General features: G+C 54.3%; 8 protein-coding genes across 8 annotated transcripts; 3 read left to right on the forward strand and 5 right to left on the reverse strand.

Moving 5' to 3' along the window:
* Nucleotides 1–88: 88 nt before the first annotated feature.
* Nucleotides 89–5,585, forward strand: POSPLADRAFT_1166744 (hypothetical protein). Its single transcript, XM_024487937.1, has 9 exons — nucleotides 89–376; nucleotides 401–405; nucleotides 436–606; nucleotides 1,355–1,418; nucleotides 1,481–2,041; nucleotides 2,093–2,487; nucleotides 2,547–4,951; nucleotides 5,003–5,222; nucleotides 5,276–5,585. Exons 1-9 carry the CDS (start codon nucleotides 108–110, stop codon nucleotides 5,284–5,286), a joined length of 4,101 nt encoding a protein of 1,366 aa, XP_024341432.1. The 5' UTR covers nucleotides 89–107; the 3' UTR covers nucleotides 5,287–5,585.
* Nucleotides 5,586–5,906: 321 nt separating this feature from the next.
* On the forward strand, nucleotides 5,907–7,526 carry POSPLADRAFT_1064869 (hypothetical protein; the record flags this gene model as incomplete). The annotated part of the gene is made up of 7 exons (XM_024481863.1): nucleotides 5,907–5,940; nucleotides 5,998–6,028; nucleotides 6,115–6,173; nucleotides 6,230–6,350; nucleotides 6,408–6,605; nucleotides 6,664–7,301; nucleotides 7,438–7,526. 7 exons carry the CDS (start codon nucleotides 5,907–5,909, stop codon nucleotides 7,524–7,526), a joined length of 1,170 nt encoding a protein of 389 aa, XP_024341433.1.
* Nucleotides 7,527–7,625: 99 nt separating this feature from the next.
* Nucleotides 7,626–10,646, reverse strand: POSPLADRAFT_1044139 (hypothetical protein; the record flags this gene model as incomplete). Its single annotated transcript, XM_024478470.1, has 9 exons — nucleotides 7,626–7,891; nucleotides 7,946–8,050; nucleotides 8,118–8,626; nucleotides 8,697–8,816; nucleotides 8,910–9,527; nucleotides 9,578–9,779; nucleotides 10,061–10,188; nucleotides 10,243–10,346; nucleotides 10,407–10,646. 9 exons carry the CDS (start codon nucleotides 10,644–10,646, stop codon nucleotides 7,626–7,628), a joined length of 2,292 nt encoding a protein of 763 aa, XP_024341434.1.
* A 604-nt stretch (nucleotides 10,647–11,250) lies between these two features.
* On the reverse strand, nucleotides 11,251–13,102 carry POSPLADRAFT_1038741 (hypothetical protein). Its single transcript, XM_024477436.1, has 6 exons — nucleotides 12,992–13,102; nucleotides 12,860–12,935; nucleotides 12,384–12,808; nucleotides 11,763–12,328; nucleotides 11,603–11,705; nucleotides 11,251–11,549 (listed from the first exon to the last, which is right to left on the reverse strand). Exons 1-6 carry the CDS (start codon nucleotides 13,067–13,069, stop codon nucleotides 11,379–11,381), a joined length of 1,419 nt encoding a protein of 472 aa, XP_024341435.1. The 5' UTR covers nucleotides 13,070–13,102; the 3' UTR covers nucleotides 11,251–11,378.
* A 1,325-nt stretch (nucleotides 13,103–14,427) lies between these two features.
* On the reverse strand, nucleotides 14,428–16,216 carry POSPLADRAFT_1073143 (hypothetical protein; the record flags this gene model as incomplete). The annotated part of the gene is made up of 7 exons (XM_024482571.1): nucleotides 14,428–14,543; nucleotides 14,608–14,699; nucleotides 14,754–14,835; nucleotides 14,888–15,465; nucleotides 15,522–15,946; nucleotides 15,993–16,068; nucleotides 16,127–16,216. 7 exons carry the CDS (start codon nucleotides 16,214–16,216, stop codon nucleotides 14,534–14,536), a joined length of 1,353 nt encoding a protein of 450 aa, XP_024341436.1. The 3' UTR covers nucleotides 14,428–14,533.
* Nucleotides 16,217–17,664: 1,448 nt separating this feature from the next.
* On the forward strand, nucleotides 17,665–19,358 carry POSPLADRAFT_1044142 (hypothetical protein; the record flags this gene model as incomplete). Its single annotated transcript, XM_024478471.1, has 6 exons — nucleotides 17,665–17,745; nucleotides 17,791–17,866; nucleotides 17,921–18,342; nucleotides 18,408–18,973; nucleotides 19,031–19,133; nucleotides 19,191–19,358. The coding sequence occupies 6 exons, from the start codon at nucleotides 17,665–17,667 to the stop codon at nucleotides 19,356–19,358; spliced, it is 1,416 nt and encodes a 471-aa protein (XP_024341437.1).
* Nucleotides 19,359–20,248: 890 nt separating this feature from the next.
* Nucleotides 20,249–21,044, reverse strand: POSPLADRAFT_1038746 (hypothetical protein). The gene has a single exon (XM_024477437.1). The coding sequence runs from the start codon at nucleotides 21,036–21,038 to the stop codon at nucleotides 20,370–20,372; it is 669 nt and encodes a 222-aa protein (XP_024341438.1). The 5' UTR covers nucleotides 21,039–21,044; the 3' UTR covers nucleotides 20,249–20,369.
* A 760-nt stretch (nucleotides 21,045–21,804) lies between these two features.
* POSPLADRAFT_1053452 (hypothetical protein) lies at nucleotides 21,805–22,454 on the reverse strand (the record flags this gene model as incomplete). Its single annotated transcript, XM_024480409.1, has 3 exons — nucleotides 21,805–21,867; nucleotides 21,918–21,977; nucleotides 22,125–22,454. 3 exons carry the CDS (start codon nucleotides 22,452–22,454, stop codon nucleotides 21,805–21,807), a joined length of 453 nt encoding a protein of 150 aa, XP_024341439.1.
* Between the last annotated feature and the right edge of the window lie 826 nt (nucleotides 22,455–23,280).

Genomic DNA, 23,280 nt, shown 5'->3' on the forward strand with positions numbered 1-23,280 from the left:
CGCAGGCGCCCCGGGAAAGTCGCACGGCTGCGTATGCGGAGATGACGCTCGGCGCGCGCCGACTCTATCCTACCCCGTCCTCCTCCCTCCAAGCTGGCGTCCTAGCCATGTCCAAGTTCACCCCCTCGCCCGCCGAGGTTCACCTCGTCAACCAGATATTCGCCCAGGCAGACACGCAGAAGCTCGGCGTCATCACCGGCGATGCCGCCGTCAAGATCTTCAGCGGCTCCAAGCTCTCGCCCACTGTGCTAGCCGACATATGGAACCTCGCCGACGAGGACAACAACGGCGTGCTCACGCGCAAGGGCGTTGCCGTTGCCGTGCGTCTGCTCGGGCACGCGCAACGCGGCGAGCAGATCACCGAGGCATTGGTCAACAAACGTGAGTGCCCGTTCCGCGTCAGACATGTCGGGTGTGCTTAGTCGCGTCGCGTAGCCTGCCCACCGCCAGCCATTGAAGGCCTCACCCCACCACTCATTCCGCAGAGTACTGGAATCCCCTCCGCCAAGTCACCACCACCAGGATTTCCCCCGCTTACTGCACAAGACAAGGGCAAGTTCATGAAGATGTTCGTAGGTTACGGCCCAACGAATGGAGTCCTTGCTGGTACGTGTTATCTTCACAATAAAAGAGATACTCGTTTGGCATTTCGCGACTGTCGCACGTCCGACCATAGTAGCGTGATCTCGCAGCCAGACGGCAATTGACTCTTTGAAGTGAAGTCGGGCACTCTGGAGGCGGCAGGTTTTACTTGAACGTTTCACTGGGCGTGGTTTGTGCGACGTCGGAGGTTATTGTGACACCTCCCGCGATGCTTGTTTCCATGACATTCCATCGTCAGTATTGGTACGAGGCTGCATCAAGGCGCATGCCCGGAGTTCAATTCGAGGCTATGATGTTTGGAGGTGACCAGCATGGCTCACTACTCCAATATCGGATCTCAACAGACTTCCTGGGTATGCAACCCAATCCCCACGCATGTGCCAGCGGGGGACGGTAGGGAGGTACCCTAGCGCGACTGAAAGGTAACATGATATTAATGTGAGGTAATATCCTCCGTTGGAGAATACTGGGAATGAAAGCGCATCGATCCGCTCGTCGCCCTGTTATTGGTCCATTCCAGTATTTTCACTCCACCGGCCGTGAATGCGTTTCGAGGTCTGCATAGTGTGGATATGTTCCCGCTAACAGTGCTTGCTGTCAATATATGCCTTTTCTATGCAGCCAATCAGGCTATCATGACTGCTACTCTTCATTTTCCATGTCTCGTTGATTCAGTGTGTTATCTCTCGATTTTATACATCATTGAACCCCTGTAATCGTTGCGGACAAGAACTGATTTGGAGACATTTAGGTGATAAGGCGCGGGACGTGTTCGTGAAGTCCAAGCTACCTGTAGACAAGCTGTCGCAAATATGGTAATCATGATCATACTCCTAGCTCAGTGTATGCGCTCGCGTGTTCACCAAGTGCCTTGTAGGAACCTCGCTGATACGAAGAACCGCGGCGCGTTAGACGCGACGGACTTCACGATCGCAATGTACCTGATCCAGGCATGCATGTCAGGCCAGGTGCATACACTTCCTGCAACATTGCCACCGGGGCTTTACGAACAAGCAGGTGGTAAAGGACCATTTGACGGTGTTGCTGTTCACACCACTGGTGGAAGCAGTACATATAGCCCATCACTCAACAGTTCGTTCCCCCGCCCAGTAAGCATGCTCGAACCGCAGTACACAGGACAGGGTTCCCCGCTGCAGCCGCAGATGACCGGTCCGATGCGTTCGACTCCAACCGCGCCCAGCCTGCCTCCTCGCTCGGCCTTGAGTAACGCAGCGACAGCATCCGCGTTCCCGTTCCTGCAGCAACAAACTACTGGTGCGACGCAGCAGCCGTGGGATGTCACGCCGGCAGAGAAGGCTAGTGCAGACCGCCTGTTCGAGGGCCTAGATACCCAGAAGAGAGGCTACATCGAAGGCGACATTGCTGTGCCATTTATGTTGCTGTCTAAACTGCCGGAGGATGTCCTTGCGCACGTTTGGTATGCTTATCACGTGTAGCACCGAAGACCACATCACTGATACCCCTCAAGGGACCTCGCAGATCTCAACAATGACGGCCGTTTGACTCGAGATGGATTCGCCGTGGCCATGCACCTCATCCAGAGCAGGCTAAACGGGAAGGAAGTACCTGCCAGCATTCCTCTGACGCTCATTCCCCCTTCAATGCGCGGTGCAGCGCCCGGTCAAGCCCCACCCCCGCAGCCGTCCGTTCAAGACTCAATTCGCGACCTCATTTGGGATGATTCGCCGCCAGCTTCCGCGACTATGCCTCCCCCTCAGCAGCCGGCGCTTCAACCACAAGCCACGGGCACACTGTCGTCGAGGACGCCCATTGCATCTCCTCCTATGCGCTCCCAGACGATATCTGATCCGTTTGCCTCGAGCACGCCCGTAGCTACGCGGTCTCCGTTCGCCATGCCTCCTCGTGAGTATCAAACGTGCGCTATACCCTAGCGGTATACACTGACCGGGATTCATATATAGCTGCCGTACACCATGACCTTTTAGGGGACGATGACGAGCCGGCGCAAACTGCATCGCCACCTCTCCACGACCAGTCGGCCGAAATTGGTAACGTGAAAAACCAGTTAAACTCGACCAATAGGTCTTTGGAAGTAGCCAAGGCCGAGCGCGATGATATGGAGCGCAAGCTCTCTGAGCAGGCTAGTCAGCTAGCTGCGCTGCAGACCCAATTGTCATCCGCTAAAGCGGCTTATGAAACTGAGACGCGCCTCCTGAGTGCACTGCGGGAGCGATATAACGCGCAGACAATGGAGATGCAGCAGGCACGCGAGAATCTCATTCGTGGCGAGAGCGATTTGAGTGCCGTTCGCGTCGAGAAGGCTGAGATCGAAGGCTCGTTCCTGCGTGACAAGGAGGACGTGCGCGAGTTGCAGCGCAAGATGACCGAAGTATACATGGAAGTTGAGACACTCAAGGCCGGGGTGGAGAAGGCGAAGAAGGAGGCGAAGCAGCAGAAGGGCTTACTGGCGATCGCGCGGAAACAGCTCGCTACCCGTGAGGCGGAGCGGGCGAAGATCCAGAAGGAGCTGGAGGAAGCGCATATCGAGCTCACGGATGTCACGAAGGAGCTCGAGGAAGTGCAGGCGAAGGCGGCGGAGGAAGTTCCCGCGCCGATGACCAACGGCCGCGGTGTTGCCTCGCCCGATATCCTTGCGAGAGCTCTCGCCCAGCCACTTCCTGCTACCCCGGACATCCCCACGAGTCCCACCGGGTCCGTGATGAGTCTGGGGAAGAGCAACAACCCCTTCGAGCGCGTGGCGATGGCATCTAGCCCTGGTTCGCGCTCGCAGTCGCCCTTCCTGCCGTTCACGAACTCAGCGATGCTGCCGACACCGCCCACTGCTGGGGGTAATGCGTCCAAAGAAGCCGAGGAGTCTACTCCCGTTGTCGCAGCGTCACCCAATCCGTTCCGCTTCTCGCAGGCATTCTCCCCAGAACAAGTATTTAGTTCGTTGGAGGCTCCTGCAGAGGCGCAACTCGGCGTGTCGCCGATTGATCTCATGTCTCCTACTGATACGGACATGTTCCACACACCTCCGAGTTCAGCTACGCTCACGGCCCTTAGTCCCATGCCTCAGCCGCTCCACGAAGGTGCGGATCTCGAGGCGCCTGCATCAACGGATACCATCGTGCCGACCGGCCCTCAAGCGTCGGAGCACGATGAGCTGGTGGAAGCGCCAACGAATGTCAATGACCAACAGCAGGACACGGATCTGGGCCATCAACTGAAGGAGCTCGAAGTCGAAGAGTCGGATTCCGATAGCGACAGCGAGAGCTCGGACGATGAGCCTCTTGCGACTATCAAAGCGCCTACGGGTCCCGAGCCGACCATTGCTGAGCAGCCGGACGCAGCTGGCACGTCGTCTATTCCAGAAATCAGTGCATTTGATGATTCCTTCGGTATCACAACAGAGGATACCCGGCCTTTGTCTTCCTTCCTCCCAGCGGCGGCAACGCCTGTCAGAAGTGATTCCCTTGCAACTAGTGTGCAGCCCGTGGACGCTCAGCCCGCGCCAGATGATGCCTTTGCAGCCGCATTTGGGACCCCTTCGGCACCTACAACGGCTCCTGTAGCACCCGCGTCGTCTGCATCGGTAGACACAGCCCAGAAGACTAATGGTTTCGTGGCTGAAACACCGGGAGTTGACGATTTCGACGAAGCCATGGGCAAAATCTCCGCCGTATCAAGCACGAATGGTGGTCAATCGCAGCCCACACAATTCGACTTCGGTTCCGCTTTTGATGACAATTTTGACTTCGCTGCTGCGACTGCGGTCACGACCTCTGTCCCTGCAACCAACGATACCAATGCAAATATGGTGCCTGCGCAGGCCACTCCCAATGCATTCGACAGTGTCTTTGTGTCCCAGCCGGCCGTCAACGCTGCTCAGCCCCCCGCTCCCGCTGTTCGACTGCAGACCACAGGCACGTCCCCCTTTGAACAACCAAGTGGTCCCGAGACAAGGCCCTTCTCCTTTGATGATGCCTTTGGTGCAACAAGCATCCAACCCCACCCGAGCTCAAGTCAGCCAGGTTCAAGCAATCCTTCCCACGGCATTTCCTTTGATGACGCTTTTGGCGGCCGAAACTCTGTTCTCGCTTTGGATACCTCTTATACGTCTACCTCTTCACAGTCCCAACAGGCGCCGCCACCCGCGCAGCCCAGGACATCCGCTGCGTTCCCTACCACTTCGCCTCCATTGTCTCCTGTCAGAGCTGCCTCTCCGCCGCTCGATGCGCGCCGCTCCTCGTCCCCGGCGCGTAGAATGTCACCACCACCGCGACACTCTTCTCCCAAACCCCGGCCTTCCACCGCCTCATCGGACAAGGAGAAAGCGCCAAGTCACCGGACGTCTAAACTGAGCGTAAGGCTTTGCTCATTAGGCGCTGTTGTATCCGCTCACGCCTCTTTCTAGATCCGCCTGCCATTTGGTAGAAAGAAGAAGGCGCATGACATCCCGCCCGTGCCACCGCCGCTCACCAGCCAACACCTTGTGGAAGAGCCTACGCCCTCCGCTGATGACGACCTTCCGGCTGTCAAGCAGCTGTGTGGAATGGGATTCAGCCGGACACAGGCTGTGACCGCGCTGGAGTTGCACGACTATGACCTTCAGAGGGCTCTCAATAGCTTACTCGGTAAGGACACCGTTGCTTGAAGGACTGCATGTCCTGACGTTGTGCCGGCTTAGGTTCTTCATAATTTTTGATTGATACTAGTACCGACTACAAGGATAACCATCTCGTATTCTCTCCTCGTACTATCACACGCTCCTTCGGACTCTAGTCTTATTGACCTTCCTTACCTGATGTTTCCCGCTCTCTTAATGACGTGCTTCACAACGAATTGAACGCGTTTCTCATCTGTACCGCGAACGGCGTGCCGCTTTACAATGCCGCGTAGCTATGGGGAGCGCCCGACAATCCCGGACCGTGTGGTTTCGATCCGTGTCGATCCCGCTATTTATTAAGTTTGTCTGACAAGAAAGGGTCCTCTCTGGGAAACTTGTGATCTGATGGTGAACAACGTTGAAATGGAACACCCTCGCACGGCGCGGGAGGCTGACTCGGGACACGACACTTGCCAAACGCAGCAACATTCATGTCTTGACTCGTGATGCACACAAGGCCAGGTTCCACCGCCGTATTGTCCCCCGCATACGTGTGTGATTGTTTGCGACCGAGGTGCTTTGTGTCTATAGCCGCTTTGCAGAGGCACTATCAGGAGTGGCGAGTCGCACCGGTGTGTGTATATTAGCCAACAGCTACGTTCGCGCAACCAACTCCGGGTGCCCACATTCAACGTCTCTCTGGATCAAATACATGCCTGCATTTAACATAATCGCCCTAGGTTGTGGTGAGTGAACTGGTATCGTACTGTTAGCTGTAGATGACGTCTAACAGTGCGTGTCAGGTGGCGGCCCTGACGAACATAACTTATCTTGGTGTGTTATGCCAATCTCAAGCATCATGACCATATCGGTGTGGTGTGGGGGTTCCGCAGTTGTGTTTTGACAGCGTAATCATTCAGTTATTTATTCAAGCCACACGAGCAGTCATGGGATGATGGAATATTCGCTCTGGATGCAGGTATGTTCACCGTCATTATGTCGTGTGCACAGCCACATTTTAACTCTACCACCCAGGGTCGAGCATCGGTGCGCTCAATAAACTGCTTGCAGAGCAGCCTGAGCTCTTCGATATGAAACAGATCACTGGTTCTGTCCATGTGTCACACTCCGCCTCGGAGGTGTATTCGTGGATCCGGTCAGTCTTAAGCTACTGTGATACTACATAGCTGGGGACTCATCCAACGCTTTGTAGAAACTTCATCATCACCCACGCGCACTTGGACCACGTTAACGGCATGGTACTATCTGCGGGCTCCATGGGCGGGCCTAGCAGGTCAGTCATAGGGGCTCATCGTTGTTTGCAGGACATTGAGAGCATCTTCTCTGGTCGAATTTGGCCGAAACTTGCCTCTTGGTCTGAGGCTGATTCGCTTCCTCTGACGTTGACTCCGTGAGTGAAGGTAGTCAAGCTCCTTATGCCCTCTCGACTAACACGGTGCACATGTTAGCCTGCCTGACAATGATCAATATACGTCGATAGCTTCTAGCGTCTCCATCCGCATGATGCCTATCAGCCACGGGCAGCACGAGGGACTAGGAACCTACTGGTCCTCTGCGTTCTTCATTCGGCATGACCCCTCGGCGCGCGAGTTCCTCTTCTTCGGCGATGTCGAGCCAGACAGCATAGCCGCCGAACCGCGAAACCGGAACGTCTGGCGCAGCGCAGCAGAGAAGATTCCAGAGCAGCTGAACACCATCTTCATAGAGTGCTCGTGGCCATCGGGCCGTGCAGACGACAGGCTCTACGGGCATCTCAGTCCCGAACACCTGTGCGCTGAGCTTACAGTGCTTGCATGCGAGGTGTCTGGGTACAGAAAGCGAGCTCTGGTGTCCCTCGAGCATGACTACGAGCGGGAGGAGTCCCATCGTGCCCGCAAGAGACAACGGAAAAGACTTGTGTCGGGGCCGCCGTCCTTGCACGGAGCACTGAACGGAGTTCGTGTGTATGTGACACACTGCAAGGAGGACAATCAAGGCGACCACCAACAACCCATTCACAAGGTGATTGCCGATCAGGTGCAGAGATTGGTGGATGCGCAGCAACTTGATGTGGAGATTATTGCAGTGGAACAAGGCATGCATATCCGTACGTCTCTCTATCTCCGGAGCGTGACCTTGCCTGATAATCAACACCGCAGTCATCTGAACTCAGAGCTCAGATATCACAGTGGTCATGACCATATTTATTGTCTCCCACTTCTTCGTCTACTTGTATCACTTAGTCACTGTAGCAATATTGCCCTTGCCTTTCACGCAAGGTGCTCGAGACGTGTACATTATCATCGGTCGTAGCGATCGTACTGGTATATAGACTCGACATCGAGACATCTCCAGCGATGTCCCGACACAGCCGAGCGGACAAGCGTTTGCAAACTCCACCGAAAACATGCAAATAGAGCGACAGCTAGAACTACGACGACGCATATAACTTGACAACACCATCCGCCCCCGCGCTGGCCATGATAGGCAGTGTCGGATGGAACTCAACGCCGAGTGCACCCTCGCGGGCTTTTTCTCGATGGTTGGTGATCTCCTGCACGCATGCACGCGCCCCCAGGATGTCCCAAAAGCGCACGGAACAGTCATGGCTGCCCGACACGAGCGAGAAGCCTGCAGCGTCGATACATACAGACGTCACTGCTTCAAGATGGGCCAGCATCGAGTGCGTACATTGGCCTGTCAACACAATTAGAAAGGGGAGCGAAGCCAATATGCTCGGACACGACTGACCTGTGTTGATGTCGAAGATCCGTATATGCTTATCCTCGTGGCCGACTACCAAGAGCGGCATCGTGGGGTGGGACACAATGCTGTTGGCTTGCGACGACGTGCCATCTACAGCATGTCTAAATGAATGAACATCCCCTTTCATCTCCATTGCACACACCTTCTACAGGCTCACTCTGCATGAGCATAAGCTCCTTCCCGTTCTCAATGTCGAAGATTTTGATCACCGCATTTTGGAACGCTACCGCGACCTTCTTGAGGTCGGTCTTGATCGCTTCGACCGCGCACGCGCCCGGCGCCTCGCCCTCGCTGTGGTTCTCGCTGGCTGACCCCAGGCCATCATACGACCACGATAGCTTGAGCGAGCCGCCGCCTGACGGGCCGCTGACGTCCCAAACCTTCACTGTACCTTCTGCGCCACAGCTGATGAGCGTGCTCTCATCGCGGACGAGCGCGAGGTCCCACACCGCGTCCGTGTGCCCGATAAGCTCCCCTCGCGCACGCGTCGCGTCGTACGACGCGTACGTCGTGTGCGACGAGGGTGGGAGCGCCCATATCCGGATGGACGAATCCAGTGATGCAGAGTACAGTAGCTGCTTCGAGGGAGCATGCACCAGCCTGGTGATCGCAGCTGAGTGCCCGCGCAATGTGAGTTGCGGTTCTACCTCCGTCGTGGGCCTCGACCTGAGTGCAGTAAGGCGATGGGATCAGTGGAAGTGCCCATGCCTGCGTCCTAACTTAAGACGATACGCACGTAGCAGAGGCGAGACCAGCAACGTCAACGCGCCAGATCTTGACTGTCATGTCGTCACCGCCGGTCGCAAGACATAGCTCTGTGGGATGGAACGCGATCGCGCGCACAGCGTCCAGGTGACTGAAGCAGACATTACGTTAGTGCACTGTCCTAGAGAGCTGTCCGGGAAAGAACCATGGGGATGAGGTCACAAAGCGGGATCATCAAACTGACTTCCGGAGCGTGCGCCGTGCCTTCCAGACCTTCCCGCTGTCGCTGTCGCCAATCACCCCTGCGTCCTCGTCTTCGATCTCGCCCTCTTCGTCCTTCACATCATCTTCCTCGTCCCGTGTTCGTCGCTCCCACGAGGCTGCACCGCTGGCAGCTTGCCCTGCATCCAACCGCGCCTGCTCCGCCGCCTCGTGGGACATCCGCAGCTTCTCCCGCCAGTCGTCCCCTGGGCGGAAGATCGCCGTGGTCATCGGTTGCTCCCCGTCACCCTCCTTCTCCCTGTTCTCTGCTGTTGGTGGCGGCTGCTGTTGACTCTGTGCCTGTTGCAGTGGCGGCGCCTGATTCTGCTGCTGTGGCGCCATCATTCCAGGACGGTCCAGCAGATTGCCCTGCGGGATCGCCGTTGACGGCGCAGATGCTGGGCCATTCGTCATGCCCATTCCATTCATCAGCGAGAAGTCCTTCCCAACTTCTGGCATCAGCTTACGCGGGCGCCCGTTGTATGCGTCAAACGGCACGTTCGGCAGCTGTAGAGGAAGCGTCGTGCTGTTCAGCAGTGGGCGGTTTGGGAGCGGGTTTACCGCCTGTGGTGACGTCAGATACGACACCTCTTGTAGACATCTGGCCATGTAATAGTCAGTAAATGCATGCATATACGCACGCGCACGCACTGCTTGAGGTAGTCCCGACTCCGCGCTCTGCTCTTGGGATCTCGGCCTGGTGGTGGTTTGCCCATAGGCCCAGACCCCGCTGTGCCTGTGCCGACAGCAGACCACGAGCTTGCTATCCACGTCTGCGTCCTGCTTACAGGCTGTCCCGTTTGACCGCCATTGACCGACCCGGTAGACATTCGGTCACCAGGCAGTGGCGAATCTGTTCCATGTTCAGTTCGCAATTCAATGAAATAAGCATGTGCACTGCAGCCTCGCAGCAGGGGAATCATGACAGCGCATGACGTTCCTCGTCTGGCGGTATGATATGTTGGCATTCGAAACCCCGTGTTGGGGTATGGCTAGATCCCGCCACCGGGGATAATCTCCTTCCGTCACGTTTCGGCAAAGGACCTCTGAGTTTACATTGCGCCCACGGCACTGACCTTTGAGCAATGTAATACAACCCACTGCCGAGACCGCAGTGCAAGAGTCGACACGCACCTTCACTACGTGGTGAACTTCCACTGCTGTCGTTGTCTCTTTGCGATGCCTGGCCAGACTGTGCCTGTAATGCAGCAAGCTTCGCAATAGGTACTGCCTGCGACGAGGGCTGCCCGAGTTGCTTGGTCCTGTCACCGGACACGTCAACCTGTGCGCTCCTACCACCAACTGCCGACACGCACCGCTCCATCCGCAACGCGTATTCAAGCATTTTAATGCGACGCATCAGATCCAGTTTGACATTATCGAACGAGCGGCGGTCGCCTTCCAGTAGCGCTATTCGCGCCTGTTGCACGCAGTGGACGGTCAGGACACGCGTACGACCAGCACAAAAGTTGCGGCTCACCCGCATCTCCGCCCGCTCGATCTCCCACTCGTTTCTGTCGCGCTCGTACCTCCGCCATTCCGTCTGCAGAAAGTGAAGGACGTTCGAGAGCGTGAAGTCCTGGCCACTCTGGGGTGGGAGGGGAATTTCGGACGGCTGTGGGCCCTGCTGCTGTGGCAGAGGCTGCTGCAGTTGCTGTGACTGTTGGGGGTTCTGAAGAGGCTTGTTGGGCTGGTGCGGGCCCACTGGGGGTCCGAGCATGGGGATCTGGATGGTGTTGTGGAAGGGATGAGGTTGTTGAGACGAGTTGAGACGTGAAGCCGCGTTGATCATGCTGTCACTTGTTTGCCAAACAACCGCTCGCACGCCGACGCGCTTGCACCTTTCCTTGCCGTGCTGTACGGTGTCGACGGGCCCAGGGTCGTTTGTCGGGCTCACAACAACAATGACAATGTCCACTGCCTCGTTTTCGTTGAGGGAGGGTTACGTAAGGCGTCCTGCATACGCTCAAATGTCGAAATGTTCCTATTTCGCGTGTTTTTAGTTTTGCCGCTGATCCACAGTGCGGGGAACGATTCATCATCCGCTGCAGCCTGTCGTTCGAGAGCATGCCATTCACAAAAACAACCCTCTATAACTACCAGAATGGAACAGAAACCCCCACCTTCCTTAAATTCGGATGTTTTAGAGAATTTCAACTTTGGCCATAAACTTCCAAATAGATTGATTAGGGCTCGGTTCCGCGTGGCGGAGGCGCTTAACAGATGCATTTCAGAACCCAATTTGTACAGGAAAGATCAGGGATCAAATTTGTCCACCTTGGGATCAGACTCCCCACATACTCAAGCTCTTCCGTACCAAATCATGAATGGGCATTCAAATGTTTATTGCGCGCCAACAATATGCATTACAACAAAACACCAACGTGCAATCAGTAAAGGCGGGACTGGAAATTGGCCAGCACGGGGGTGGTGTAACCGCGACTCTAGCCGCCTACTTCCTGACCCCAATCTCGCGCAGATACCCCTGCAACGTCTCATCCCAAGTGCGTACTTCGTGATTGAGCCGGTACCTGGACTGCTGTGGAACACCAGACATAGGTGCCTGATAGTACCACTGCGTGTTCCAGTTGTTATCCGTGATCTTGTCGTTCACATAGTTAGCCTGTGACACGATCAAGTCAGTTGAGCGCTGAAGCGATATCAGAGGCTACCGACCTCTCCGATGAGGACCTCAGCACGACCTTTGGCGCCGCTGCCACCGTCGCTCCCGTGCGAAATGTAGAAATCTATCGGAGACCCATCGTTGATAATAGAGAACCTATGCGATATCCATGTTCGATGTGAAGGTGCCGGCTAACCGTGACACGGCACTCACCGTATGGTCTCTCTTCTCTGATCGTGACTATGTTCCCTGCCCCAAGTGATCTTCGTTTCACTGCCCTGAGTCAGGGGCGGATACGGGCTTGCGTTGTTCTCGATAATCACGCCGCTAGGGCTGAGAAGGCCAAATTCAGCCCAGTCAGACTGGATGGTGAAGGTGAGCTCTGTCCTGTATGGCTGTGGGTGCGTAATGATGTAGTTGAAAGCGTCCTGGATATCATTAGCGCGCCCGCGCACGGTGGCGTTAGCCGCGTCTCGCATGAGGTTCCAGAGCTCGGTCGTTGTGAAGCTCATCACATTGGGGTGCTCAAGGGCAGAGTTGGTCCACGCCACATACGCGTCATACTGCGAGGGGTCGTTAAGCAGTGTGACGCCGAGCGACAGATCTCCGCCTTGCACCGACACCGTCTTCTGCATGAAGTTGGAATAGGTGCTGTACTGCGACTCGTTCTTGACTGAGCTGTCGAATTCTCCACCGGCGGTGATGCCATTAAACGACGCTTGGACATTCACGCTGAACTTTTCATTCACGGAGCTGTCCGAGTTCGAAGCCCAGACATTCTATGCGGCATGATTGTGTTAGCTCCGAGTATATGCATTATCGTCCAATACATACCAGCTGGAAACGCGAGCCATACATCGCATTGGTAATGACGTGACTGCCGAACGAGTCAAAGAACGCCTTGTAGTCGCGGATGTCGTTTGTGCTGGGCGCCTTCGGGAACGGCGAAGTAAGCTGCTCGAGGCGATTCAGGAGTGCTCTTTCCGCGAGGTAGTCGACGTAGTTCCGAAGACCGGCGGCGTATGAGCTGATGTTGTAGCTGTACATCGCGTACTGGTTGTCGTTACGGAATGTCTTGTTCAGTGAATACGAAGTCGAGACGCTGCCTGACACAGCCAGATATCGCACGCTCAGAGTATTATCATTTTGGAAGCTGGTCGTTGTCTCGGAGCCGTTGCGATAGGTGACATAGGTGCCTTGAAGGGTCTGCACGTCTTTAGCGACTGAGACGATTCTCGGCACCTTGTATTCGATGCCACCTGTGAACATGCACGTTAGCGAAGATACGCAGCTGCACGTGGACTTTGTACCAATGGTCTCAGTGCGCGGATTCTCATCAGGATCTACGTCGATGATCTGGCGAGCCCGTTTCACGCCTTGAGCAACCTAGTATTTCCTCGACTTGAGTTCACAGGCTCATGCGATTATAGGATATCACATACCGCAGTGATATCAAGAGGTGTCACTGTGGTGAGATCGAGACTGTAGCCAAGGTAGTTAAGAGCAGGGAGTTCAGCCATGGTGTTCCAAACGAGAGGGGCTGGGATCAGGATATGACCGGAGGTCAATGTCTGAGGGTAGAGTTGGTGTTCCGTATATATAGCAGATCGCAATCACGAATGGTAGGATATGGCGACATCCGAAATAAAGATAGATTGTGACAATTTCACTAGAGCGGTGTGCCAATCACAACACCGAACGTTGCCCGACCAGCTGTTTTAGCGAGATGACAGGATAGGGAAGGCAGTATTCAACTCGCAATTCCATCCCACAAGGCGCAAGCGCACCATAGTGATTTGCCGAATCTGCAGGACGACGTCCATGGGAGAAGGCCTGATGGTAAGGAAGGGGTCATGACACCATCGTCTGACCCGGACGCAGGCCTGGTTGTTTCTGTGAGTGGAAAACGTTTCTCCCATACAGTAGCCTTGCAATCAGGAACGATATACCTGAGTTCTTAGTATACTGAACTTCTTGACGGTGCTGCGGCGAAGCCATCATGTTTAGTATGAGCTCGCCCAGCATCGCTCCACCCTCGTTGAATCACATAGAAATGGAATGGAAGCATGGATTATGACATACGGGGTGACAACGTTGTTTACTGCCTCGAAAGCATCACCGCCGGCGGCGGGGACCGGGAGAACACATAGAACGAAGACCTTGCATTATACAAATGTACCCCTGAATGAAGCCCGCACGAAGCGGTTACTTATTGATCGGCAATGTCAGCTTGACGGCGTCCGCAGAGAATACAGCCCACATGGTCATCCGCCTGACTTCTCAGAGTGAGAGTTGCACTTTTGATGAAGCGATCTACTTGCCTGGCGAGGCACGTTCGAAGCGAATTGCAGCTTCCGGCAGCACGCGCTGTTCAGAACTCGCTTGATTTGAAATGGACCGCGTGGATCATTGTATTGATCTATAGAATCGAAAGAGGGAACCGAACAAGGTTCAGCCCCACAGAACACATCGATGGTAGCTCTCTTTAAAAGTGGATTCTGGATCGTTGGGAGAGTGTTTCCAATAGTAGTCCTACGGTATGAGAAGAAAAGTAATTACCAGCATATGACGACTACGGTGGTTTGGAGTTGCCGATACCATTGCATGGACAGTCACTGCCTAGGAGATGTGTACAGCCAACAACCATCTCGGTTGTAGTGTAAGACTCTGCCTTGAAGCCAGAATCGAGTATAAGGTTTAGGGAAGACTTGTATGCACAGCTAGGTCGGTACACGAGAGACCTACAAAGTTGTCGGTCGTTCGGTATCCGCGCGTTTATTCAGGTTAGCCTAAACCCAGCCCTAGGGTTAGGGCTCTATGCATAAGTTCAATGCAGATCTTTTGGTCATGAGATACGAGACTCGACATCATCAACTTGTACACGAACAGTATGTCATTCAGCTTTGTGCATAAGCGGCACATAAAATCTCGCTAACTACGACGTCGTCAGCCTATCCCCCAGTGTTTCTCAGCCATTCGGCCGACTACGTGGAACTGTGGGCAAAGTGGCAAATCACCAGTCAATCGCCGTCAACGCAAATTGAGCAATCTTACTGACGCGCTGATTTCGGAGACAGGAGAGACACGTGCTTGATAGAAAATCTTCGTGCTCCATGCGCTCTCACCTTGGGCAGACTGCGTGAAGGTAAGCTGCCAGATGCTATCGTCAGCCATGTTACATCGTGCATTGCGACCGTCACGTACCCCTTCCAAGATGATATTGGCCTTGCCTTTACCAAGCGAGATGCAGAAGTCCACAGGCGAGCCATCGTTGATGAAGCCGAAGCTGCGGGTGACATCAGCGTACTACACATTGTCAGGTGGAACAGCGAACGAACGTGATAATCTGACGCCCACTTGATATGCCTTTAAGCCTGTTGAGCCACCTGATCTTCGTCGGCGAGTGGATCAATTCAGGCACCTTTGGCGCGGAGTAGACCTTGTCCGAGATGGATGCGCTGGGCGTGAGCAGCCCGACCTCCGCCCAGTCTGAGCGAGCATCGATATCGAACACGACAAGCGTATTCACTTCTTCGTGGCTCGACATGATGTATTCGAATGCGTCCTGTAGGTCGTTCGCGCGCGCTGCCAAGTCGCGATCCGCTGCATCGCGTATGAGCACCCACAGCTCGGACGTCGTGAAGTTGATGATGTCCGGGTTCGCAGAGACCGTGACCGTCCACTCCTTGTAGAGCTCATAATTCATCGGATCCGCGGTAAGCTTCTTGGCTAGCTCCGGGTCGCCTCCTTGCACAGAGACGAGGAACTGATTGAGCACCCGGAAAGCCTGGTACTGCTGCTCGTCAAAGACCGCTTCATCGTAACTGCCGTCGCTGGCGATTCCGCGGAACTGGGCAGCGACATTGCGTGGGAAGTTGTTGTTGACATCGCCGTTGCTCCTGTCTGCCCAAACAGCCTTCAAATGCAAGTGGGGGCGTCATTGATGGTTCACAAGGGGCGAAAGGCACGTACCAGCTGGAAGCGCGCACCGTACATGGTGTTTATGACGACGTGGGTGCCGAATTTATCAAAGAACGTCTTGTACGCGTTGATATCGCTGGCAGAGGGAGCCCGAGGGAACGGAGATGGTAGCGCCTTTACAGCCTCGACGAGCTTGGACTCGTTCAACAAATCGAGATAATTCCTTAGCCCTGCAGTGTAGTTGCCGTTGTTGAAGCTATAGAAAGCAAATTGGTTTTTGTCCGAAAGCGCCTTCCGCACCGCCATTGCAGCGGTCCCAGTAGCAGAGATGGCGAGATAGCGGACGGCTGCATTCCCATCGCTCTGGAAGGCACTGTATGCATCGGAGCCGCTGGGGTATGTGACATACGTCCCTTGGGAGGACTTAACGTCCTGAGCGACGGCGACACATCTGGGGACATTATAGTCGATCCCTCCTACATCGTTGTTAGGATTTGACGCTGCTACACACAATGGTCATACCGATCTCCACAACGCTATATCTCTGTTCGCGCTGGGTCTCGATGATTTGAACGTCCCTTTTTATGGCAGAAATCACCTGAGTTGATGCCGAGGCTCATCAGGTCAGTCCAGGTTGTGTGCTCAGGCGTGCTTACGGAGTTGATGTCTAGCGGGGTGCAGGCAGTCATATCGACGCCATACCCAAGCCATTTGGTGGCTGGGAGCTGTGGAATAACGGTAGACATGCTTGGAGGAGAGACGAGAGGAAAGGACAAGACCGACGTATTCCTATAAAAAGAGTTGAAGTCAGGTGTACAAAATGATGACATACATACAGTTCACTGTGGCGGGTTTCTCGGTCGCCTGCGTTTAGCGGACGGCGTTTTTGGAACACAGAATGGTACTACCGAAAGACGTCGGCCTCAGTGCCCATGCTTGCTCTCTTCGAGGTGCGTGTTGTGAGTCTTGGACCCCAATTCTGTCAACGTAGCTTTCGATGCGCTATTCAGCGGTCATCGGTTGCTCATACAACAGTAGTTCTATAGGACCCTGCCTTGCGTAGATGCGCCTCAATTTGTCATAAGTGCAACCATGACCTGCTAGCGGATATGGCTGTTCATTCACTAGTATCGATATTTCACATGCAGTGAAAGACTCCGTCAACAATCACATTGATTCATCGGAGCAACGCAGACTTTCTCCGATCAGCCTATTGAGTCATGAGTGCGCAAGTACAATGCTTCAGCGTGAGGCTAGAACATTAGGAAACATCTGGATACAAGCGGTGTCTTCAAGTTCTGGCTCCTCACTTCCGAAGTTCCAGAAGTTGTACGTTTGACAGGGTTCCGACCCAGGCATGGATTTGGACGAAGTCGTGCATTGTTCAAGGAACGAAAATACTATGCCCTGCTGTGTTTTGCCAGAGAGGATAAGATGGATGCATGGAAGAAGTACGACTCGGGGCAGTTTCAGCTACTTGAGGTTCGCTTAGTAGAGATCGGCGCTCGATTACCGACGGATCCGACATCGCCCGAAAGTGCACAGTCCTGATTAGGCAAGTAGAGTGTCGTTTCTTCGCTTCCGCTCTGCGTAAACCTTGTCAGGGCCATTTCCTTCCGCTGTGTTGCAACGTCCTCGCAACTCGGAATCACACATGACCCGTCGCATTGTAATATCACACCGATGCATGCCCCGCCAATTCACTTCAATCGTCATACTGAGCGGAGTACTAGTACCGTCTTCCATACTGCAATCGAGGCATCGCTAGATCCTCATTTGAATAGAACATCTTCTGCGACCATCAGTAGATTCTTCATGCGTAATTGTGAAACTTCAGAATAGCGCTTTACTTAGCTTGGTGCACCCCTGGCGGTCGTTTTAGGTGGCAAACGCCGGACCGACTCTGCAAATCGTGTAAGCCTTTCATGGGTATCACAGGGTAAGCATCACCGCAAGACCGCCTATTTATCAACATACAACAACATTTCAATGACGCGATAGGATACTCTTCTTTGCCTCCATGAGGCATTGTGAATTCCTCGCCATGCCACCGTCGAAATAGCTCGTCGTCGAAGCTAGCCCGTGCGCGAGGGTACGTCTCACATAAATCCAAGTCCTTCCAGTCAGACTGCCCCGCAATCCTGCAGTCCGACCACAGCCAACCTCTCATCTGTATTCTCGCCTTACTTCAATCATGCCTGTCGATCTCCCCGCGACCAACTGGCTAGGCTACAGCCTTGACATGACTACTGTCACACCTAGCGACATCACTGCAGTAAGTATTTGGATCTATTGTACTCCCAAGCCTTATCGTTGTCAGGTGGCGGCATCAGTCAAGAGGGCACTACAAGTCATCGATGTTGATACATTTGAAGGCACTCGCGTCGTCGAAATCGGTATGGCAGGCGTTGGATAGCTCACCTTTGTTCACAAGCTGAACGGCATGGCAGATGGCGTTGCATACAAAGTTCCCAAGAACGTCGTGATTGCAACAGACGTACAGACCTATCAAGGTGGTTATGTCACCTATGAGGATGGCAACAAGGCTAGTGCCGCCTTTATCAACGACTCTAGCCTCTATCCGCGCTACCTGGCTGTGACTGGTACTACGACCGCCGGATATTCGATCAGCAAGACATTCCGCAGCGACTGCCAATTCGCCCTATTCAGCTACAATGCCAACCGCTACGCCGCTGCGCTGAAGAACTACATCGTATATCTGAATGAAGATCTGCTCAAAAACCGTGTCAGCCGTCTCCCGGTCTGGCCTTCCAGCCCGGACACCACGGTTCTCAGAGATTACCGGGCGTTCTTCGACACCGTCGGCTCCCACAGCATCATTAATGCCACCTACGGCGCCCGCTTTCAGCTGGTATGTGTCTGATTGAATAGGATTATATCTGACCGGGACTGATGTCGAATCACTGACTTTTACAGACTGTCTTTGCGGACAACTCGAACTCGTCCGTCAATAGCCGCTTCTCGGCAAACGTCCTCTGCGCATACAACGGCATCCCGAATGGCGGCCAGTACGACGCAAGTGTGGCATCCGAGTCGCAATACAAGACATATCAAGGCCTCGCACAGCGGCTTCTCTCGTGTCAGGGCGGCGATGCCGACATGGCGAACACGTTGGTGAACAGTCCCACTGACTACAGCCTCTACGAGAAGTGGACGAAGACAAATATGCAGAACCCGGGCGTGGTGAACTTCTCACTGACTGAGATATGGACGCTGATGCGGAGTGCGGTCGATACGACGCTCCAGAGCCGTGCGGACGACATACAGAACGCATTCAATTACATCGTGTCACATCCCGATCCGTACAAGACTGCGGTGACGCTCGACGTACAGTCTGACTGGGCGGAGTTTGGAATCCTCACTCCGAGCGCCGTCATCATTCCAGACCCGTCCAAACCGTATCCTTCGAACACGACCGCAAGCGACAACAAGGTGACCTTCGGAAAGGAGTATAGTCATGTCATCAAAAGGGAGATCCTGAAGTTTGTCGTCACTAGCATTTTTACTAGTAGATATGCGGCTGATGACCGCATTCTCAGCTTCTTCGTCGTTAACGACGGGTCTCCCCTCGACTTCTACATCTCACATGGCAGTGAGGGGGGTTCGTGGGGGAACGGCAGGGCCTCGATTACGATGGAGAACGTATGTCTCAACGCTGTTCTATCGCTTCACCGAGATCTGACGGTATGCATTGCACAGGAATCGTTCGTGAACGAGGGCATCACAGACAACGTCAACAATACAAAATGGTACTACCAGGCCAAGGTATCCAACACGCCTGCTCCGTCTGGCTTGAGATCGAGCCACAAGGAGCGCACATGGGATGAGGTCCGTCGTCAATACTTGCGCGAGATCGGGGCTGCGTGAGCATTCGCGTTGTGGGGAGCATTCGGGCTGTACATATATCGCCACGTTTGCCTTAACGTTTGCGCAATCGTGTACATATCAGAATCAACGAAGTTGACTCGACATTATTTATGGTCCATACAGTTTCGAGTCTGTATGAGTTTCCGCAATTGATAGCATTTGGGGAAGAGCATGAGCGGTGTGGCAAATGCCGAGGCCAATATATCAGGAAGTTCGCATAACCCAAATTGGCCGCTCACCCTCTCTGAAGTCTGATCGAACCTTTTTTAACCCTTAGATGGAATGAATTGTGATAGCTGGAATCACTCAACAATGCCTTGAGCTTGCATGCTGTCATGATGACACGTGCTATCGCGCACCACCACTACGATTCAGCCGTTCGGAAATGCACTGCAGTAACGAATCCGGGAGGACACCTTTACAGTATCAAGATTCTCCAACAGCCAGCCGCTGGCAGCTCTTGAGTGATCATGCATACACTTGATGCCTCGGAGCTCCTTTGTTACAACACGCAAAGCAGCAGAGATGCCGACTCGCTACAATCTATTGTCGCTCCACCGAGGGGCCAAATAGGATTGAGATCGGAATCGCCCGCCCCCCCTGACATGTTCGCAGTGGCCTAATCATCGCCCTGCGCGTTTCTTGATTGACCTACTATCAACATTTGCGCTTGCGAACAGGCATTGTGGGACGTCGCCGTGCCCGTGAATAATTTACAGGCTTTCAGGAGACTGCGCTGCATCTTCGTTGCATATGACGTATGCGAGTGTCTTGGCTCTGCTTCTACCTAATCTGCTCCCTTTCTCACTGCTCGGGCCCTCACCGGTGAACACTCGAATCACCCTCTGCTGATACCGCGCGGAAAAGTGAGAAAAGTAATAAATTTATAGCTCGTAGACATAGATGGATTGATGAGAAACGTTGACGCCGTATAGAGAATATAAAACTGGATTTAGAAAAAGCAAAGTTGAATAGGCACTGCAAGTGTACACGGAATCCTAGGTCTATCGTTTACACTTGGTCTACTGGCACTGCGACTTCCACAGGGGGCGCCGCAAGGGGCGCCGCAGGAGGTGCCACATTAGCAACACTCACATTCCATGACACTAACACGATGTCTTCCGAGTAAGAAACAACGCGCAACCCATCCGCAGAGAACCGAATACAGGTGACGGTGTCCTGGTGACCCAGAAATCGTGCCACGCGATCCCCGGTATCGGTGTTCCAAATGTTGATTGCATTGTCGTGACCGCCTGCCGCGACATACTTGCCATCGAGCGTGAAGGTCGTTGCGGTTTGGAGATCGAGGCCACCCTCTATCACCCGGACTCGCTCGCCCGTGAACGAGTCGTTGACTCTCGCCATCATGTCGGTGCCGGCGGTCAGCACGTACTGGTTGTCTGGCGAGAACATCGCTTGCCGGACCACGCCTGCGTTTTCGTCGATCGTGACGAGACAGTCGCCAGATACCGCGCTCCACACCTTCGCTTTACCGTCGTCAGAGCCCGTCACGATGCGGCAGCCGTCGGGCGAGAACGACATTGCGTGAATGACGCCCATGTGGCCGTGAAGAACAGAAAGCGCCGCGCCGTCCTCGGTGCTCCACACACACACGGTGCTGTCTGCGCTGGCGGACACGAAGCGGGTCCCATCCGGCGAAAACCCGACTTTCATCACCATTGCGTCGTGGTGCCCTTCGGCGAGCTTGCGTCCATTGGTGAGGGACCACAGGCGCACAGTGAAATCGACAGACCCAGAAACGAGAAGCGTCTTGTCGGGCGAGAATGCCACGTCCTTGATCGAGTGCGTGTGGCCCTCGAGCGTGATTTCGCGTTCTAGGCTCGGTACGTGGTGTACGATGATGCGCTTGTCGCGAGAGCCAGTGGCGACGAGGGTTCCGTCTCGAGAGAATGCGATTGCTGTGATGGTGTCTTCGTGGCCGGGCAGTGGATTCACAACCTCGTTATCCCAGGTGCATGAGACGGGCCCTTCGAAGCCCGCCACAGCGAACTGGCCATTTGGAGAGAATTCTAGGGCAGTGAGCCATGCTGCCTCCTCAGGAGGCACGAGCTCGAAAGACGCGAGTGGTGCTGCTTCTGCCATTAGCTTTGAGGATTCCTCGGTGTGGTGTGGTCAGGTCGGTGAGGAGGGTGGCCCTCTTCCGATGGTGGTAGAGTCCCTCTCTGCACGTGATCGTTGGCCTTGTTATGATCGGATGTGGCTCACCGATCATCACGTCCACCGACTTCCCCGCAGCGGCTTGTAGAGTGGAGGATTCGTGGATGGGGGCGTCGGAAATCGGGTTGGGGTCGAGCTGAGCGACGGGAAGTGAGAATCTGAGCTGGTATTGGGCGACCGTCTTATCGTCGGAGGATAACATTCCGACCATATGATCGGTAAGTGACAGAGATACGAGACAGCGAAAATGACTGACGTCCGTACTCGTTTACTTCGATCTGGGGCTGAGATCCTGAAGGAATGTGGGGATATCGTCGGGGATATCACTATCCTACTCGAAACTTTGAGTGATGTGGTCATCCCTTAGGATCACACACTCACCTTGCACAGGAGACGCAGATCAAAATCGCTCGTTATTGCGCTGGTTGATTCCGGCGCATGCTGAATAATTAGTCAACGACTCTTGTCACGTCAAGCAATAGTGAAGTAACTTGCCCCAAGAATGTAATCGAGAGCTTCGCCCACAGGGTCGTATGGCTGCATATACTATCCAGGAGGTATATAATACACACAATGAAGATCACAGACCTTCGCATTCGATGGGACTTGCTCTGTCTCAAAGTCGTCGTGGTCATCCGGGGGACCAATATCGGGATCTTTCGGCCCAGCGGCCGCTTTCATGATGATGGGGCAGATCTTGAGGCGTTTCTTCATCTTGTAGTAATGTACGAAGATGCATTGATCGTACTTCAGCGTTTCATTACCTCGCGAGCTTTTACCCTTCTTGTGCTGACTTCCTGTGCCCCTCTCTGTGGATGGGCCTGATCGCGAGATATACCCTGGGTCATGTATCTGCGTCAAAGTGCCGTGCACACGATGTGAGGCGCGCAGGCGCATAGAGGGGAGGGTTTGAGACATCCTTTGACAGTGAAGATCGAGCAGCGTAAGGAGAGGGTATAAGCGCACCGACAGCGCAAAAAGAAATGCAGGAAATATTAGATAAAAGGGGACAGGGTCCTCTGGGATGATGCATGGACGGACACAATGGCTGGGAGGAATAGGCAAGCATCATTCGTTAGATGATCCTGGATGAGCCAATATCGTTATCTGCCAGAGTAAGAAGTTTGTATATATGTATGTACCGCTTAGCTGCAGGACAGTGGCTGCGCGCGCATTAGCTCGCACAGGATTCCAACATGGTTATGGTAGAGTCTTCAAGCCTTGACATCGCATCGAGCAGTATCGCGTCCTTTCGGGGTTGTGACTGCGAGAGATTCTTGTCGAGCCCTGTATCGACATGAGCATGGTGTTGTTTAGCACACGTGCAAGAAATCCACAAATCGGCAGCATACGCTAGCTATAAGCCAATTTGTACCATGCCGGCTGCTCCGTCAAGATGGCCCTGTACCACCAGTTATTCATAGCGACGATGTTCCACTTGTCCGGCATCCGCAGAACGGGTGCACGACAATGGGTGTGTAGATCCCCGCCATACCGCGAGCACCTTTCAGCACCCACAGTGCTTCACAGATGCCGTTTGGCTGCCAGATGTCCGACGAACGCACCGATCTTGCTCTGAGGTGCCATTCGACAGCACGCCCCTCACTAACGGTCATACTTGGTTCCATGCCACTGTCTACAGGTCTAGTGCACATGGAATCGGCAGCGAGGGGTCTATCAGCGCGTTGCGGACAGAGCAGAACCGCATGCGTCCGCGAGCGCACGCAACGGGTAGAGGATCCCA

The sequence above is a fragment of the Postia placenta genome (assembly GCF_002117355.1).
Source record: "Postia placenta MAD-698-R-SB12 unplaced genomic scaffold POSPLAscaffold_3, whole genome shotgun sequence".
Taxonomy (NCBI): domain Eukaryota; kingdom Fungi; phylum Basidiomycota; class Agaricomycetes; order Polyporales; family Adustoporiaceae; genus Rhodonia; species Rhodonia placenta.